The sequence below is a fragment of the Choloepus didactylus genome, chromosome 3 (assembly GCF_015220235.1).
Source record: "Choloepus didactylus isolate mChoDid1 chromosome 3, mChoDid1.pri, whole genome shotgun sequence".
NCBI lineage: Eukaryota > Metazoa > Chordata > Mammalia > Pilosa > Megalonychidae > Choloepus > Choloepus didactylus.
Genome location: NC_051309.1, coordinates 215766483 through 215786927, shown reverse-complemented (window position 1 = coordinate 215786927; position 20445 = coordinate 215766483). Strand labels below are relative to the sequence as shown.

At 43.3% G+C, this 20445-nt stretch overlaps 1 protein-coding gene across 9 annotated transcripts in view; it reads right to left on the bottom strand.

Moving 5' to 3' along the window:
* The window catches only part of WRN (WRN RecQ like helicase), a 176732-nt gene that overhangs the window by 62921 nt on the left and 93366 nt on the right, over positions 1 to 20445 (bottom strand). For all 9 annotated transcript variants that reach the window (XM_037831309.1, XM_037831310.1, XM_037831311.1 and 6 more), the window contains 2 exons: positions 18096 to 18178; positions 14499 to 14605 (listed from right to left, as the gene is read on the bottom strand). In XM_037831309.1, coding sequence (XP_037687237.1) covers positions 14499 to 14605; positions 18096 to 18178 — 190 coding nt within the window. The remainder of the gene's footprint in view (positions 1 to 14498; positions 14606 to 18095; positions 18179 to 20445) is intronic.

Sequence of the window (20445 nt, the reverse complement as noted above, 5' to 3'; positions counted from 1 at the left end):
TATTTATATAGTTTATGGACTACATCTTTAATGTGCACATAAGATAAAAGAAGCTCCTTCACTGAAAGTGATTGCCATAGATCTATTTTCAATATATATTTTGCAACAAGCTTTTTTCCCTTTGCCTATTTAGTAAGCAATAAAACCTCATCTAATGCATTTAAGTTTATATATTTGTTTTTCTGCTTGTGAAAACTAAGGTACCAATGCCAGTGATTAAATGCACTTAATTCCGAAAAGTAATCTGCATGCATATCAAATAAGTAAAATATTGTTTACAAAAGTTAAAAAAAAGGGGGGGAGCTGACAGTTGGCAAGGGCTGCATGATCTCTTAGATCCTCTTCCAACCTAAAAATTCTATTACTATGCCACCAGAAACTCAGTGACCTACCAACATGCAAATCATTACAAATTCACTCTTTTGCTTCCAACATTTTAGAAAGTCACAGTTAAGAATGTGGCTTCCACAATTAGAAAATAGAAGAAAAAGAAAATATCAAAATTTTTTAAAAAGTTATTTATTTCCATTTCATAAATAAATAGAACTCATTTCTTCTTAGAAGTTTGTGGTGCTTTATCACATTTAAAACTTACAAACTAGGGTGAAGTTTAAAAACTACACAAAGGCAGCTTATAAGAAGGGTAACCATAATCCCAGTTTGCTTGGGACAGCCCCTTTTAACATTTGTTGTAATAGCATAATTATTAATGGCTTGCATCCTTTCATTTTCAAAAGCAAGCTGGTTTGGATGATAAATTATACTGTCGCCCTAGTTTTATCAATTTCTTAAACTCATGAAACTTATTCTTCAAGTTGGCAAGGTTTAATCTCTTTGATAAGCTGTATCAAGTTTTGTTAAAACAAACAAAATATAATTTAACCTGTGATTTTATAAATTTAGGAAGGACTTAATGATCCATTTCAATGATACAGCACCAACAAATTCAGAGAATTTTAACTATTCCCTCCAATTCTATATTCGTGTTGCATTGCAGATTCTAAGCCTGTACTCTGTTATCATTATGCTTCATTCATTCATTCCAAATAGTTATTGAGGGTCTAGTATTGCTGAGCTTTATGATAGATGGCTGCAAAAAAGAATGAAAAGAATAAATGTGTTTCATGGATGTTATATTTCTTCTTAATTGAATTTTAAGATCAATGTGGAGTTTTTAGCTTGGCTATGCTTTCTCTGGACTCACTTTGCCCGATTCCCTCCAAATGGGGACAAACCAGTGCCAAACAGTTCAGGGATTTCTTTGTTATTTTTGAAGTAACATGGTGTAAACATTTCAGGTTTCCACCTGTTGTCAAAGTGTAAGTAGACTTGGAAGGAGAAAAAAGGCAATGAGAACAGTGAGAAAAATGATAGTGTTATAACCACCAGGTGGCATTTCTCACCATTTATAAAGAAGCCTCATGAAAACACCAAGGGAAAAAAGCTTTTCTCAGCCACCGTTGACAAGTATCCTGCCCCAGAGGCTCCAGAGAAAGAATGTGCTATATTTAATCATCCCAAGAAATGAAAAAGATCCAATGAAGTACATATCCAGGCATAATAAAAGATTCAATTCAGTGCTAGCAATTGTTAAAGAACTGCATAAAATATTTAAAAATCCTTTAACATAATCCTTCTAGAATTAAAGAGCTAGGGAAAGATTACCAAAACACTCTTCCTACTTTCTAAAAGCTTACCTTACACCATCCTAAATTAACAAACATCAGCCCTGAAGTTACACTGTGCCTAGTGACTTCCACCATAGAAAGTGGTACTGTCTGTGCTATTAACACTATTAATCTTTCAATATTATTTTTATTACTCCACACATCATATTATTTGGTACTACTACTAAAATATTTAAGGTATGAATCTAAACTTCTTTATTAGACCATGAGATCCTTGATGGCAGAAACTATGTTTTCTACCTCTTTCAAACCATTTGCTTTAGAAACTAGCAGACACCCTACTGTGTAGTTATTGCCCAATTCTATCACTCACGACCTATGTGGAAAAGTTATTTTTCTGATTCTGAGCTTTCTCATCAGAATTCATTCATTCACCCAATTATTTATTGAGCACCTACTATGTGTCAGGCAGTTCCGGGTTTTATAAACCAAACAATCAAACATTCTTCCCTGCAAGGAATATCCTATTGGGGGATCACAGACAAGAGGCAAGATACAATATAGTAAGTTAGACAGTGAGAACTACTATTATTACAACACACACACAAACAGAGAAAGATAGGGAATATGTTGGGGATGGGGGAGGGAGTTCATTTGAAATTTTGAATATGGTAGCCCAGGAATTCTGAAAGAAAAAGTATTATTTGGACAAAGACCTGAGAGAAGTAAGAGAGTGCACCATGTAAATTACCTGGGAAAAAAAACTATTCAGACAGGGAATAACAAGAACACAGCCCAAACGCCGGAGCATGTCCAGCATGTCTGAAGAACATCAAGGACAACAGTGAGGATGGAACCCAGTAAATAAGGCAGCACATAGCAGAAGATGAGGTCAAAGAGAAAATGGGAGACCGGACTGCATAAGGTTCAGTAAGACATTGTAATGACTTTCGCTTTATCCAGAGTGAAATGGTACACTACTGCAGGAATCTGAACAGAAGATATGTTGTAAAAGTATCACCCTGGATGCCGTATTGAAATATACCGAAGAAGGAAAGAGGGGAAGCAGGAAGACCAAGTATAGTCCAGGTGCAGAGAGATGACAGATGTTCTAGGGAAGAGGCAGGGACCAAGAGAGACTGAGCACATCCTGAATATGTTCTGAAGGCTTCACAAAATGTCCTTACTGTTTAAATGTGGGTAGATGTGAGAAAAGGAAGAGTTGAAGAAAATTCGAAAGTGTTCTACTAGAGCATCCTCAAGGATGGAATTGCTGTTAAATGAGATGGAGGAGAAGGGGGAGGAGCAGGTCTGGGGTGAGGAGCGTATAGGAACTCTGTTTGGGAAAGGATAACTGTTGAATAGGCAGTTGGATATATAAATTTACAATTCAGGAAAGTAGTCCAGGATGGGGATACAAATTCGGGAGTTGTGAACATGTTAATTAAAGTCATATGACTGTACTGATGTCAGTGAAAATGGTGAAGTAGGAAGCCCAAAGGCCTGTCCCTCCACAGAAACAAGAAAATCACACAAAACTGTCAACATCAACTTTGCCAGAACTTCAGAAAACAGTCAAATTTTTATACCAACAAAGCAAATGCTTAATCAAGAAAAAGGCAACTTAAAAATGGTACAAAACCTTTGTGGTATTTTAATATGCCCTTATCCCATTCTCCTCCCAGGTTGCCAATGGTCTCTGAAACAGGACCCCATGTTTCCAGGGTGGGACCCTGTTCCTAGGTTCCAGTGATACAGAACAGACTTCACATGCAAAGAGCTGCATTTGCATATTCAAGCATGTATTTGCATTCAGGCTACTTGAAGGACTGACTCAAGGTACTTTGTTTCACCTAGCTTAGAACTCCTTCAGTATGGAAAAGTAGTGGCATTATTTGAAAACACTGTAAAGCAAATGAACAGTGCACAGCTTGCTCTTTGAAAGTCCCTGTTAAAAAATTAAAAGACGAGCTGCAAACTAGAAGAAAATATTTGCAAATCATATATCTGACCAAGGACTCATATCTATTATACATATATACATATATAAAAGATCATAAAATTCAACAGTAAAAAGCAATCTAATTAAAATATGGGCAAAAAGACATGAACATGCAGTTCAATAAAGAGACAAATAAGCAAATGAAGAGATGTTTAACATCATTAGCCAATGTGGATATCCAAATTAAAAATACAATAAGATATCACTATGCACTGATCAAAATGGCTAAAATAAAAATAGTGATAACATCAAATGCTGGAAAGGATGTGAAGAAATTGGATCACTCATCCATTGCCGGTGCGAATATAAAATGATACAGGCATCCCGGAAAACAGTTTGGTAATTTCTTAGAAAATTAAATATGCACTTCCCATAGGACCCAGCAATTGTACCTCTTGGAATTTATACCAGAGAAATTAAAACTTATCGTCACAGTTTATTTAACCATTTACCAATTGAAGAGCCTGTCATTTGTACATGAATGTTCATGGCAGGTTCATTTATAATAGCCAAAGACTGGAAACCACCCGAAAGTCCTTCAACAGGTGAATGGCTAAACAAACTGTGGTATATCTATATCACAGAATATTATGCAGCAATGAAAAGGAACAAACTTTTGATACAACAATCTGGATTGATCTTAGGGAATCTAGCTGAATGAAAAAAGCCAATCTCAAAAGGTGACTGCGGTCGCAGTTGATTCGACTGGGGGGGGGTGGCGGCCGGTTGCTAAATCCTAGGCTCCCAGGCTTGCTCTGAGGGTACCGGCGGCGGGGGCTCTTTCCCGGAGGCGAGGGCGAGGCGGGGGACTTGGCCAGGTCCCCGGCGGGGGGGCGTGCAAGGTGTGGAGGGCGGCGAAAAAGAACAGGCAGGACACGGTTCTTTTAGGGTAATAGAAGAAAACTAAGAGAGAGCTTTATTAGGCGAGAGCACAAGCTTATATTGGGCGATTAGAGGGCGGGGTAGCTGTAGAGGTCGAAGGCTTGGATTGGTTCGGAGAGGGGGCGGAGGTTGATAGACAAGGGGCGGGAGTTATTCTGGTAACTGCACATGCGCACTGACGGTGGGGGAGTTGCTCTGGCAATGGGGAGTGTCAGGGGCAAGATAAGGGGGTGGGGAAAAGGCGGTTCCCTCCGGCAAGCCTCCCCTAACGGTGGTATTTTGGGTGAGGAAATGGGGCCTGCCTCCGGCTCCACTTTCCCAGGCCTGGGGGGCAGTGGAGGGCGCTGTCGCCCGTGCCCACCACCCTCCCCAGGGGCTGATCAGGTCCCCCAGCCCAGGCCCGCCAAGTCGAAGCACGTGATCAGTATCCCGCATTTCCCCCTTTTTTCTAATTAAAGGAAGAAGCTTACCGGAGAGGTCCGCCAAAGGATGAGGGAAGGGGAAGGTTGGGGAGGGGAAAAAGGGTTGACGGTAGCTCAGCAAGGCTGGAGCTCAGCGTTGGTGTGGCACCCGGGTGCTCGACAGGAGCCTTGTTGCTTGCGGGATGGACGAGGATGGGAGGTTTAAAGTTGGAGGTTCAGATAAACTGGAGCTCGAGGTTGGTGTGATGTCCAGGCGATCGAGAAGGGCCTCGCGGTCGGCGGGTTGACCGGTGGCGGTGAGGTTGCGGAGGGTTGGTTGTCATCTCGGAGTAGGGAGCGTCAGAGGTGGCGAGTCGCTGGTACTGGATTTGCACGAACGAGGAAAAAATAGCATCTGTTTGTTTCCTTACAAGTTGAACAATTCTACGGATAATACAGGGTCCTAAAGTGAGAGCTAGAATGATCATTAGTAAGGGGCCGAGGAGAGGGAGGAGGTAAGGGAGGAGGGGGGTAAAGATGTGGGACCAATAACTGGTGGCTTCACGGTCTCTTCTACGTTGTTCCAGTCCCTCTCGGACCTTCTTTAGGCTGTCCTCGGCGAGACCTGTGGAATTGGCATATACACAGCACTCTTCTCCTAGGGCGGCGCAGAGGCCTCCTTCTTTGAGGAGGAGAAGGTCGAGACCTCAGCGGTTTTGGAGCACTACCTCAGAGAGGGAGTTGACAGAATTTTTAACATGGGAAATAGCGTCTTGTAGGTGACGAATGTCCTCGTCAACAGCCGCCCGGAGGTGAGTTAGAGCGGAGCCTTGACTGGCTAATGCAGCGATTCCGGTGCCAGCGCCTGCAAGACCTAGGAGGGAGGCAATCGTGAGGACGGTGATGGGCTCTCGCTTTTGCAGTGGGGCAGGAGCTGCAGTTGTTTCCAGGCGGAGGAAGAAGTCTTCCTCGCTGTGGTATAGGACCCTAGGGATGAGGACAATCAAGAGGCAAGTTTCATGAGTTGTATTGAGGGTTAGTACGTTAAGGCAGGGGGTAAGTCCTGTAGAGGAGCAGAGCCATTGGGAGGAGTTGTGGGGAATAAGAAATTTGGCAGAGCTGCTGGGAGAGGAGTAGCTGGCACAAGCTATGAGGCTGGGAGAGTTACTTGAGCGAGGACGGATGCATTTTCCTGTAAAGGAGACTGAATGAAAAGTTAGAGGGACGGCAGAGGTATTCCAATTGCATTCCGAAGGGCTGTCCTCTGTGTTTTCCGAAAAGGAGAGGTTGGAGGCAACTGGCTCATATAGGGGGAAGGAGGTGGAGAGGCAAAGCCAACAAGAAGAGGTAAGATTAGGGCTGGAGGAATTCACTGAGGTGAAGGCCGCTTGGATAAGGTTGAAGAGGGGAGAGGAGTAACGAGAAGGGGGTAGAAAAGGTTGGGGTGGTGGGGTTGGCGATGCGTTGTTTGCAGCTGAGGTGCGGCTGGTTGGAGCTGAGGTGCGGCTGGAGAGCTGTGGAAAAAGGGGGTTAATGACTTGGTTGGGACCTATGCCAGAGGGTGTTTTTAATGCAGTATTTTGGCATGGTTGGCTTACAGCCTCCTTTTTTATGAGAATAAGCGATCCTCGGTCGGCTCCTTTCTCATAGATTCTGAAGCCCCAAGTTCTACCGAGTAACCAGGAGGGATCAGTGGGGAGCCGCACTGTGAGATTAAGATGTGTGCAGGATCCCTTGCTTTCTTGGCCGAGCCAATTAACTGTGGGGAGTTTGCACCCTGTAGGGGCCCACTTTAAGGTAAGGTATTGATCAGGAACAGGAGGCTTCCAATTAGTGGCCAATGTTTCACACCCCCAGTATGCACAGTAGTACTCGTTGGGGGAATTGCAGTACGATTTTCCAGGATTTGAGGATGGGCACATGTAATACTGGTCTAGGTTTTTGTTACTGCGTACTCCAACTCGGCCTCCCCTTCTAGAACCACCAGAGTCGCTATTGGCAGGGGCAAAGGTTCCGGGAAGAAACAGTTCAGAGGCATTAAAAGAAAAGGAGGGGGGTTGAGCAGTGATATTGCAAAAGACAATATTTGAATCCTCCCAACGCGTAAGGGTCCATTTCCAAGGCTGGTGGGGGTTGGCCTGGGTAGAAGAGGCGAGAGCCAACATGATTGTAAGAAGGGAAGCAATACTAGGGTGAGGGTTGTGGAGGTGTAGGGGGCTGGCTTTTGCCTGTCTATAGAGGCGTATGATTTCTCTGATCTCTTGTTTCTCTGGGGCTTCACTCGGGCTGGGATCCAGGCTCAGATGTACTGTTGACATCTGATGCACCAAGTTGCGGAGACGACGGCGTTCTCGTCTCGTGAGACGCGTGGTCGCTGGTGGCGGGCCGGATTGCTCTTCCTGGGATCCAGATTGGTTGTGCTGCATCATCTGGGAAAACACAAGCAAACCCGCGCCCCTGGGCGAGGAGTGGGGAGGGACCCTTCCAGGCATTATTCTCTGGGTCCTTACAGTAAACCATCGGGGCCTGGGTGGGCCTATACGAGGGCCCCCAATGTTTATGTAGGGGCGAAAGCCCTTCTTTATTGAATGTGAGTAGATTAAGGTGAATAAGGGCTGCTATGATAAGGTCCCCTGGAGTTGCCTGGGGGAGCATTGCCCTTTCTTTTTCAATTTGTGTCTTTAAGCGGCGATGGACTGCTTCCACAATGGCTTGCCCCTGTGGATTATAGGGGATGCCGAAATGATGGGTGATGTTATATAATTGAAGAAAGGCCGCAAAGAAGGCACTGCGATAGGCAGGCCCATTGTCCGTTTTTAGGTCCCAGGGGACTCCCATGAAGAGAATTCCTTGTCTTAGGGCCTTGATACAGTGTTTGGCCGTTTCCCCGGCAAGGGGGACTGCATAACACATGGCCGAGAAGGTGTCAATCATTACATGTACATACTTGAGGCGCCCAAAGGACGGAACGTGAGTTACGTCCATTTGCCATCTAGAATTGGGCTTTAGGCCTCGTGGGTTGACTCCCTGAGGTTGCAGGGGGCCAAGCGGCGCAAAGGGCGCACAAGTTGCACAATTGCGGACAAGATGTTTACAGGTATCTAGGGGGAGGCCACATAGATGATGCAACGACGTAGCCGAAAAGTGAAACCTGGAATGCAATAACTTGGCCTGGTTAACAGCATCCCCCGGAGGGGCAGCCGTGTGAGTTAGCATAGCTTGGGTATTCTGAGCTGAGACCGCTTGGTCCACTATACTATTGCCATTAGCCAGGGGCCCCGGAAGGCCTGAGTGGCTACGAATGTGGCTAATGAACCAAGGATCCTGTCGATGCTCCAGGATGCTTCTGAGGTCAGAAAGTGCTTTATCAATGGCCGAGTCTCCCGGGAAAAAGGTGGAAAACGCGAGGACTCGGCAGACCTGATAAGTGTAGAGGCTGTCAGTGAAAATGTTTACTGGGTGGTTGCAGTGGGCGTTCAGCGCGTATGACACTGCCATAATTTCCCCCACTTGGACTGAATGAAGGTTGACATAACTGAATAGGCGGGGTTCCGGGTGGTCCTGGGAATAAGAGAGGAAGGCAAAACGGGTTTTGGAGGCGTCAGTGAAGACGGTAGTGGCACCAGGGATGGGTACAGAGGAAGGGAAAGGATGGAAGGGGCTGCGGAAGGGAAGCTTGGCGAGCCCCTGTAACAGTCGATGGCTAGGATAATGGCAGCTGAATTCCCCCTGAAATCCTTCTAAGAGGATTTGCATGTCCGGGTTATCACGTATGAGCAGGCGGGTTTGGCCTGCATCCAGGGGCCAAACAATTTTTTCCGGCGGCGCTCCAAATACATGAACAGCCAGGGTGACTAGATCTGAAGCTAGGCTGATCCAGAGCCGCACTGCGGGGCAAATTTTCCTAAGCCGGCTTTTAGCAGGGTGCACCCAAAGCAGAGGGCCTTCCTGCCACAGGCAGCCCATGGGTGTGCCGGGCGTAGGAAGGATGAGTGCTATAAGATTGCCCTCTTTAGTGCTAAACCTGTTGAGACAACAGGCAGCAAGCGCCTTGTTAATGGCAGCAATGGCTTTCTTTGCCTCCTGGGTGAGCTTAATGCGCCGAGAGATTGCTAGCGGCGGGGCTTCAGGGACACTCAGTAGCATAAAAAGTGGTTGAAGCTGCGCAGTGGTAATTGGCAACGCAGAGCGGAGCCAATTGATCTGGCCACAGAGCTGTTGGAGCTCAGTGATAGTGACCCGATCCGGTATGTCCAGCTGGGGAGCGGACGGGGCAATGGTTTTATCAATACTAAATCCTAAGAAGGCTAATGGAGGCACAATTTGAACTTTATCGGGCTGAATTGTAAGGCCGAGGTCAGCTAAATTAGTGGTGAGGTCTCTGAGGATTAGAGGAAGCGCCTCGGCGTCCTCAGAGGCCACCAAGATGTCATCCATGTAATGGATGAGCATGGCCCGCTTTCGCAGGGGGGCCACTGCGTGATTAACATACAGTTGGCAGATGGCCGGACTGTTACGCATCCCTTGAGGGAGGACTTTCCATTGATACCTACTAGCCGCGCCCGCGTGATTGGGGACGGGGACTGTAAAGGCAAAGCGCGGGCGGTCTCGCTCATGTAGCGGGATGGAAAAGAAACAGTCTTTGATGTCAATGGTGGCTACATGATAATGGGCCGGGATGGCCACCGGATGGGGGAGGCCAGGCTGCGGGGAACCCATGGGAAGAATATGCTTATTGATTTCCCGCAGATCATTGAGGAGCCTAAATTTCCCTGTGGCCTTTTTATGAATAACAAACACTGGCGAATTATAGGGACTAGTAGAAGGCTCTATGTGGCCAGCGTCCAACTGTTCCTGGACAAGGGCTTGGAGTGCTACTAATTTATGCGTGGGAAGGGGCCACTGCTCCACCCATATAGGTTCCTCGGTATCCCACTGCAGAGGAACAGGCGTTGGAGGTGTTAAACGAGCAGTGGCGCACATTATTGGGGGGGCTGCGCGGTAAGCACTGCCCCAAAAGCGGCAAGGATATCACGGCCCCATAAAATTTGGTCTATGGTGTGCAGAAATAACGGGCGGAAGGTGCCTGAGTGGCCCTCTTCATCTTCCCACTTAATGGGTCTCATGGCCTGAAGAGAAGTAGAAGTACCGGTGGCTCCCATTACCGAGGGACCATCGAGAACCATGCACATGGTGGCATACTGAGCAGGCATGCAAGAGACTTCTGCCCCTGAATCAAGCGTGCCCGTGTACCATTGTCCCTCTATTCTTAACTTACGAGTAGGCTTTTCTGGAGTGATAGGGACTGTCCAGAGAAGCGCTTTACTGCCGGTGAAATGATTAATTTTATTAGAACCGGCTGGCACGCTGCCTCTTAGGGGCGGGGCTGAGGCTCGCCCCGCTTGGAGTTTAAAGCGTGCTCAGTGCCCTGGCGCTGACTGCCGTCAGGGCACCATGGATAATAGAGGTTTTTTAAGCTATCCTTGCTAAGATCTCTGGGCCTGCTCTTGCAATCGCGCGCCCAGTGATAGCCACGCTGGCAGCGTGGGCAGGGAGTGGGAGGAGGGCGCCCATTGCGCTGCATGTAAGGCGGGCGTTTGACCTCCGCATTGGGGCACTCCCGGGCAAAATGACCGCTCCGCCCGCACTTAAAGCAACCGGTGGTGGTGGCTAAGGCGGCAGTGACAGCGCCAGAGACAGCCTGGGCTAGGGACGCGGTAGCTGGGTCAAAGGCGCTGCAGGCAAGAACCCAGTCATTAAGAGTTTTTTCCCGCAAGGGGAGAATGGCTTGCTTACAGGGGGAGTTAGCCCCTTCTAGAATGAGTTCCCGGGTGAGCGCTAGCTGGGCTTGGGGGTTGGTAACTTTTCTAGCACAGGCTTCTTCAACCCTGGAAACGAAAGTGGCAAAAGGTTCGTTTGGCTCCTGGAGGAGCTTGGTAAAGTTGTCAGGTCGACGGGCAGAGCAGTTGGCAAACGCGCGTAAGGCGATGCCTCTGAGGACAGTCCAGAAGGCAGCAGGGGCATTAATATAAGCAGATGCATTTAGAAACGCTCCAGTGCCCAAATATGCTTCGGGGGGATGATAGACTCCAATAGCTGCGTCTTGCTCACTTTGCTTAGCTGCTTCTGACTGGAAGTGAGCACGCCAATCAACAAACTGACCGGGGTTAAAAATTGAACGGGCAAGCAAGGCCCAGTCTTGGGGGAGGCAATAGTTCATGGCGAGATCCTGCAGTATTTGGGAAGCATATGGGCTACCTAACCCATCCTCCTTGACGGCCTTGCGAAGCTGCTTGATAGTATCTAAGTCAATGGGATACCAGTCGTACGGTTTCTGTGGGGTGGGGATAGGGTTAAGAGGAAAGCAGCGAAAAGCACGAGAGAAAGGAGGACGCGCTTGCAGAGGGCTTGGCGCGGGAGTGGGGGTAGGGGGAGTGTTGCCCCAAGGGTTGCCTTGAGGTGTAGAAGGCAGCCAGGGGTTGTTAGCCGGCAGGGTGGGAGGAGCGGCGGCAGCTGCCGGCAGCGGCTCCGAGGGGGAGCCTGTCGAAGGGGGAGGTGAAAGTGGGAGGCCCCAAGCGTCGCAAGATGGCGGCGTGGTAGGCGTGGCCAGGACACAAGATGGCGGACCAGCCCCGCCCTGTGGAAGGGCGGGGTCCAAGGCACAAGATGGCGGACTAGCTCCGCCCTGTGAAAGGGCGGGGTCTAAGGCATAAGATGGCGGACTAACTCCGCCCTGCGGAAGGGCGGGGTAAAGCGCATGCGGCTTCTGACCCAGCTTAACGCTGACGTCATCGCCGGAGCATTTCCTCCCTTCGATAGAAGAAGAAGGAGGAAGTTCGCCATCTTGGCATGGCGCAGTGTTATTTTGTTTTTTGGGAGTCACGTCGAGCGCGTTGTTAAGCTGCTCGACCAGGGACTCCGTGTCCGAATCATGAGTTGAATTATTATCGCTATCTGAATCTGTTGTTTGGGTTGATAGGGCCTTCTTAGCTTTAATGGGGCCTCGATCAGGGGGGAAGGAGCCTTGAAGGCAGGAGCGGATGGTTATTAAGGTGGGGAGCAAACCGGGAGGGAAGCGCTTGCCCTCATGTTCCATGGCGTTGGTGACCCGATCAATAAGGTGATCATAAGTAACAGGGTCCCAAAGATGGCAAGTGGTAAGCCATGGGTTAAAAGGCAGCAGGAGGTCCCAGTATACTTGCAACTGCCGGACAGACACTTTACAGCGGTGTGTGTCTAGGAGACCCGCCAAAGCACGAACCTGGGGTGCTTGTCGTGCTGATAGACGATTACCCATAGCGAAGAAAGAAAAGAGGAAAAAAGAAAAGAAAAAAAGAGAGGTTAATTAGTGAGTGAAGAAAATGAGATAAATCGTGGCCGCAAGGCCGAAGGAGACGGCGAGAGCAGAAAGCAGGACCCTGTGGCAGCGTGAGCAATCTGGGGGGGCGGTTGCAAAGAGGCAGAGGGCGCCAAACAAGGAGACAAAGGCACAAAGGACTACAGCAAAGTAATGGAGGGGAAGAGGGAGAACGTTAGGAGGAATGGGGGTCATAGAAGAAAAGGACGAGAGGCAGACGGAAGAATGGGTAGTGGGGAAGGGAGGAGCGGCTCCGGAGCGGCAAGGGAGAGGCGGCCCCTGACGCGGAGCGGCGAGGGAGAAGCGGCTCCGGGAGCGGCGAGGGAGAGGCGGCCCTTACCTTGCAGGCGAGGAAAAGGAGAGCTGGAGAGGCGTCCGGGCGAGCGAATGGCTTCACGGGACCGCTGCGTGGAGAGGACGTCGAATTGCAGGTGCCCCACGTTGGGCGCCAGTTGCGGTCGCAGTTGATTCGACTGGGGGGGGGTGGCGGCCGGTTGCTAAATCCTAGGCTCCCAGGCTTGCTCTGAGGGTACCGGCGGCGGGGGCTCTTTCCCGGAGGCGAGGGCGAGGCGGGGGACTTGGCCAGGTCCCCGGCGGGGGGGCGTGCAAGGTGTGGAGGGCGGCGAAAAAGAACAGGCAGGACACGGTTCTTTTAGGGTAATAGAAGAAAACTAAGAGAGAGCTTTATTAGGCGAGAGCACAAGCTTATATTGGGCGATTAGAGGGCGGGGTAGCTGTAGAGGTCGAAGGCTTGGATTGGTTCGGAGAGGGGGCGGAGGTTGATAGACAAGGGGCGGGAGTTATTCTGGTAACTGCGCATGCGCACTGACGGTGGGGGAGTTGCTCTGGCAATGGGGAGTGTCAGGGGCAAGATAAGGGGGTGGGGAAAAGGCGGTTCCCTCCGGCAAGCCTCCCCTAACGGTGGTATTTTGGGTGAGGAAATGGGGCCTGCCTCCGGCTCCACTTTCCCAGGCCTGGGGGGCAGTGGAGGGCGCTGTCGCCCGTGCCCACCACCCTCCCCAGGGGCTGATCAGGTCCCCCAGCCCAGGCCCGCCAAGTCGAAGCACGTGATCAGTATCCCGCAGGTGACAAATTGTTTGATTTCATTTACATAACATTCTTGAAAGAACAAAATTAGAGAGATGGAGAACAGATTAGTTGTAGCCAGGCATGTGTTGGGGAAGGTGGTGGGTGTGGCTATAAAGGACAGTTCAATGAAGACTTCTGATAATAGAACAGTTCTGTAACTTAATTGAGGTAGTGGTTACACAAATTTACACATGTAATAAAATTGCATAGAACAATACACAAATGAGTACTGATAAAACTGGTGAAATACGAACAATTTCTGGAGATTGTACCAATGTCATTTTACTAGTTTTCATACTTGTCCTTTAGTTATGCAAGATATTACCATTTGGGGAACCTCAGTGAAAGGTTCACAGAACCTCCCTGAAAATTATTTTGCAACTTCTTGTAACTCTATAATCATTTCAAAGTAAAAAGTAAAAATAGAAAAAAACAGTATTGTGAGTTTTCAAGCCGTTTATGAAAAATATTCCATTCATGTAAGACATTCAAGTAAAACATTCATGTAATAATTTGATATTCTTTATAATTAGGGAAGAAAGTAGAATCCCAATGTTAAAAGCTCTCTGAAAACATCTTTAGAATAGTTCAATTTTTACGTTTTTAATATGATGCAAGAAGGGGCAACCCTGCTTTCACAGCATCCTAGAGTAAAAGAGCATATGGATAAGACACGTCGGAGAAGGAATGGGAGACTAACAGGGTTCTAAAGCAGCAATCAAAAAGCCATAGTCCACAGGTCAAATCTGGCCCACAGCCTGATTAGTTATAGCCAAAGAGTTAATAATTGTTTTTACATTTTAAGATTATACAAAACAAAACAAAGAAAAACATGTAAAAGAGACCATATCTAACTCACAAAGCCTAAAATATTTATTATCTAGGATTTCACAGAAAAAGTTTGCCAAACCCCCCACCTGATCTGTACTACAATATTCTTCAATAAATCATAGGCCAGCCTTAGAAGGAAGCCAAGGATAGAATTAACTTAAAAAAAAAAAAAATCTGCAATCTGACCCTGTTTACGTCAGCCAATTGCCCTGTCATGGCCGAGTCTTCAACTTTTTGGCCATTCCCCAATCCTGGACCCTCCCTTAGTAAGAATGTAGTTTCAAGATATTAGACTTGGCAAAGCTTACCAGTGGGAGTGCTGCCTTCAGGGAGCCCAGAGTCCTGAATGAATTTCTAAAATCATGCCCCCACTCAGAAATACAGTGAGCCTCATCCACAGCAATAAGGGTGATACCTATAATAAAGAAAACAAGTAAGTGGGAAAACGAAAGTTCAAAAAAGAAGGAATACACTCATCTAGACCAATTTCTTCAATTAAAATAGACAAACATTATCAAAAGGAGAATAAATAATTCAAATCAAAGTATTTGGTACATATAAAAATATATACATAAATAAAATCAGATAACACCAAAAAATCCATTATTGGGAATAGGGAGTGGGGCAGACACATGGGTGAAAGATAGAAGGACAAAGAAGGAAATACTTATACATTAATTCAAACAGCATATTTATTGGATTTGAACTTTCATCATTATTCCTCTGAGAAATGAATTGCTTACTATTACTTTGTCCTCAAAACTATCATGTGCAATAATAACGCTCTTAAAAAAGAGCTGTCCTAGTTCTCTTTGGTAATACCTTCAATTTTATTTCATAGATTGGCTATCAAAAAAGAGAAAAGAGTCAGCACATTTCTACTGACATTAAGTGTGTAATCATCCATGATTGATCACATATCATATTGTACAGAGACCCTCTGAAATACCAATATTGGAAGTGAACCTGACATCAACATTTTCTAATGTAAAATGGTAAGGGAAGAACCAAATCTCACCATACACAAAGTAGGTGAGAAGGACTATTAATTTGTTATTTCTTCCTCTCCCAACCCCTCCACTCTGCTCCTACTCCCCCCCTACACATACACATTGCAATGTAATCAACAGTGTTAATAATGCATTTCACAAAAGGCTTTGTTGTATAACCAGTCATTAAAGTGTCACTGGATATTTCAGAGTAATGACAGTAGAGCTATTGCCCTCAATTACCACATTAATACTTCAGACAAAATTTTTTCCCTTCAATGGGGATGATCACTTCTTCAGATTTATCTGTATATTAATAATGCTATGCCACTAGTAGAGTGATTAAAAGTATGTGCTCTGGGGTAAGACTGCCTGGTTACAGAACCTGACTCCACCACTATTTGTATAACCTTAAACAAGTTCCTTAAGCTTCCCAAATCTGTTTCCTTACAAGTAAATTGCAGATAATAATCGTACCTAACATTTTCTAGTTACTCTGAAGGTTAAATTATATAATTCACAGAAAATGCTAAGATAGTGCCTGGCAGAGAAAAGAGCTCATTAAAAAAGTACTACTACTATTATCATGGTTACTAAATGCCCACTATGATCCCAAACTTTTCTAGGAATAAAAAGATGAATAAAATACAATATATGACCTTGAGGAGCTTACAATTCTAAAAGAGGAGGCAGACATGCAAATAAATAATTATAATTCAGTGAGATTACCAACTATAACAGAGTCCTAAGAGAGCACGAAAGAGGAAACAATTAAAAAAAAAAAACTACTAAATAGGCGCAAAGAGGGTTGACAGAATCAAAATTCTCTGGTTACTACTGAGTGGCTGGGAAAAATTCAGTGCTAACACTATACCCATTTTTGGCTTTAGAAAATAAATAGCGCAGATTTTAAAGTTAAATGGTTAAAACAAAGATGAACTCCTCCTTTGTTTTAAAATCCTCCTTTACTTTAAAAGCCTTATTACAGGTTTGGCAAATTGCCTTTTAATGGAGCTAAATTTTGTTCCCCTCAATCAGTTTAGGCAAGATTTACCAACTTTCTCTTTAAATGTGCAAGTCAAGTATCTGCCTAGGCCCTATCTGTACTTCCTTCCAGCTTTATTTCCAAATTTGAAAGAAAGTTGGTTGGTTTTAAGAATCCCCATATAAAATTATGTTTGCTGTTTCTGTTTTAAACCTAAGGAGAATTTCAATAATTTAACATTTACCATAAAAATGATAAATCTGATTAGCTAAATGTCAGGCTATTGTACAAATAGCATTCCGAGTATATTTATTTTTGTAAGCGTTTTCAATTTCCTGCAATGAAAGCCAAAGGAAAATATCTCAAAAATAATTTTCATTTAATTTATCCCTATTGTTCAACATCACAAATCTACGAAAGAGAACATTTTTCATCCATCACCTACAGAGAACTATGCTCTAATAATTACAGTATTTATAATTTAATCCATTATAAAAAATAAAAATAGAGAATAACTACTGTACATCATAAAAGGATCTAAGTTAATATTTAAGGTAAATATCCATTTAATTCCATCACAGAAACCAAGCAAATATTAAAATAGGAAAAAAAAACATACCCAAACTATGAACACAGACCCTAACTTTTCTAATAAAACCATGAAATCTATATATAAGGTATTTGTAATTAATCCATACTGAAATACTCACAAGAACTTCATACAACCTGATGGGAAACATATCAAATTCCTTTTCCATTAAAGGCAAAACTATAACATGCCAATAAGGGAATTAAACAGCTGATGGATGAACTCTTTAATAATATTTGATCAATGTTAATTTCTGCCCTCTTTCTTTTGTTGGTATTGTAACACACGCTAAAAGATATGAATTTGTTTTCATCTAGAGTTAGAAAATTTGTTAAATGTTTTCCAGAAGTTATGGGCAAATAACATTAAATGAAATGTTACAATGTTGAAAACTTAACCTATCTGGAATTATTTTAATGCACAATTATACAGAGCTCTTCTAACATTGGAAAACTCGATTTGGTTTGTTTAACTGAATGTCTGAAACATGGGCATTTGCAATAGAAGTCATGATTGCAACTCTTGGATAGCTGAGCCTAAAAATCAAGAAGAAAAAAAACAAACAAAATATTTTTAATAAAAGAAAAAAAAATGGCATTAGCTTTTGATTAATTCTATATTTAGATTTTCTAGGAAATAAATTCTTACTGTTGAAGGTTTTTTTTGTTTGTTTTTTTTAAGTAACCTACTCACTGGTGACAATTAATCAAAGGTACTGTGTTTTCCAACCTTTGCTGTACATCAAAATAACCTGTGAAAGCTACACATGCCAGGGTCCCACCCTGAATCTGTTAATTGATATTTTCATGGTTTGGAGGCTGGGTTACCTGCATTATTCTAAAGGTTCAAAGGTGATTCTCATGAATAGCAAAGGCAGGGAACCATTACACTGATTTAATTCAGATTCAGAATTTGAAAAAAAGGTAAATTAAAATATCATAGAATCTGGAATTCAATATTCATTAGAGAGTACATTCAAATGAGTACTATGTGACAGGCACTGGGCTATGAAAACATAAACTTAAAAATAAAATAGTATTTTCCCCTCAAAAAGTTTAGAGACTAACAGAATAAAATAGAAACATAAAAAGACAATTAAAACACAATAGTCTAATTTCTATGGCAGAAGGAATTATAGGGCACTGCTATGGGACAAGAGAGGAGACACACCAACTTGGAAAGTCAGAGATTACCTGGAGGAGGTAATAATTGAGATAAATTATAACAGAAATTAAAAGAAATTAGGGGGAAAAGAAAGAAACCTACTATCCATCCATAGGTTGAAATTTAAAAGATAACTCAATTCCATACACATTTATAAAGATCCTACTTTACAACTTACCAATATTAGCCTCAAGTTGCTGGAGTAAGTCCAAGTTACCTGAACAGAACTCTGGAGTTATGTATACAATCCGATATTTGCCTCTGTAAACACAGCAACAACAAAAAAAAGAAACAGGAAAGGAAACATATTAAAAATAAAATAAGAAATCAACTCAATGAATTACTACCTGAAATCACAATATTTGATAGATTTCTAAATAACATACTATGCCACTTACTAAGAATTAAATGTCCTATTAAGAATTAAATGTCTAATTAACTAAGAATTAAAAGTCCTATTGTATTTTTGTATTTTCAGTGCTCAATTCCAGTCCCTTCCTAAGGATTTGTTAACTTCTTTTCAGTGGGATCCATGAGACATTCCTATATCCTTAATACAAAATTCAGTACTTGCTTAACTGGCTTGAGTTAATTTCTATTCTGGACAGAAAGAATCCTAATTATGACATTATTTACAACAAAGGATAAGTTTAGGGGAAAGGATACAGAGAATACCCTTTCCATTCTAACAAATGAAGACTAGATCAAGATAAATAAAATGAAACCTAATTTTCTATATTAAAATACTTTACCATATTTAATCCATTAATTCAACAAATATTTGAATGTCTACTATGAGCCAGGTATTGTGCTTTCAATAGGAATTAATTACTAACAAAACAGTTATGCCTTTACCTCCATGAAAGTAATGACAGTATTCTAATTAACAAAGGAAGCTGTATAAATAATAAGCTCTGATGTCAGACTGCCAGGTTTGAAAATTAGTTCTACTTCTTACAAGCTAAATGATCTTAGGCAAGTTACTTTACTTAGTCTGCTCATTTCTTCAGTGTAAAACAGTGATAACAGTTATAAAGATGGCTAATTCTTTGTATTTCTAGATTCAAGGTGACCACAGTCAAAATCTCAGCAGGCATTCTGGATGAAAGATGATTTTTAAATGTTTATAAAAACATAAAGGACCTAGAATAGCCAAAACAATTTGAAAGGGAAGAACAAAATAGGAAACTTGCACTAACTGATTTCAAGACTTTTAATAAAGCTATAGTAATCAAGACATCAATCAAAATAGATAATAGAGCAATAGAACAGAACAGAGCCCAGAAATAGGTCCACATATAATGTGGTCAATTTATTTTTGACAGCAGAGCAAAGGCAGTTCAGTGGAAGAAGGAAAGTATTTTCAACACATGGACTAGAACAACTGGATATCCACATGCAAAAAAGAAAAATAAACTGCAATCAATACTCACACGATATGCAAAGTTGACTCAAAATGAATTATATATCTAAATGTAAAACTTAAAATTATACAATTTCTAGGAGAATATGTAAAAAAAAATCTTTATGACCCTGGGTTAGGCAAAGATTTCTTCAATTCAACACCAGAAGTATGATCCATAAAAGAACAAATTGACAATTTGGGCATTATTAAAATGAAAAACTACTGCTCCTCAAAAGAACTGTTAAGAGAATGAAAAGAGAAGCCATGAACTAAGAGAAAATATTTGTAACTTGTACCCAGAACATACAAAGAACTATCAAATTCAGGAAGACCTACAACTCAACAACAAAAAGGAAAACAACCCAAATTAAAAACAAGCAAAGACTTGAATAGACATTTTCCAAAGAAGACTTCAAATGGCCAATGAGAAAGTACATGAAAAGATGCTCAACCATGAAATACCTCTTCACACTCACTAGGATGGCTATTATTAAAAAAAAAAAAAAAAAAAAAAAAGGAAAATAAGTGTTGGCAAGCATGAGGAGAAGCTGGAACCCCTGTAAACTGCTGCTAAGAATGTAAAATGGCACAGCCTTTGTAGAAAGGTTTGGTGTTTCCTCAGAAAAATTGAACACAGAATTACCATATGACCCAGCAATTCCACTTCTAGGTAAAATATACACAAAAGAATTGGACATAGGAATTTGTACAGATACTTGTATACCAATGTTCATAGTGGCATTATTCACAATAGCCAAAAGGTGGAAACAACCCAACAGATGAATGGCTGAACAAAAAATTATGGTATATACATACAATGGAACATTAATGAGCCATAAAAAGGAACGAAGTTCTGATACATGCTACAATACAGATATACCTTGCAAACATTATGCTGATGATAAGTCAAACACAAAAGGACAAATATTATAAGATTCCACTTACATGAAATATCTAAAATAAGCAAATTCATAAAGACAAAATGTAGATTGGTGGTAACTAGGGGCCAGGGGGAGGGTACAACTTGGGGAGTAACAACTTAATACATACAGGGGTTCTTTTGGAACATTGAAAATGTTCTGAAATTAGACAGTGATGATGGTTGCACAGCACTACGAATGCA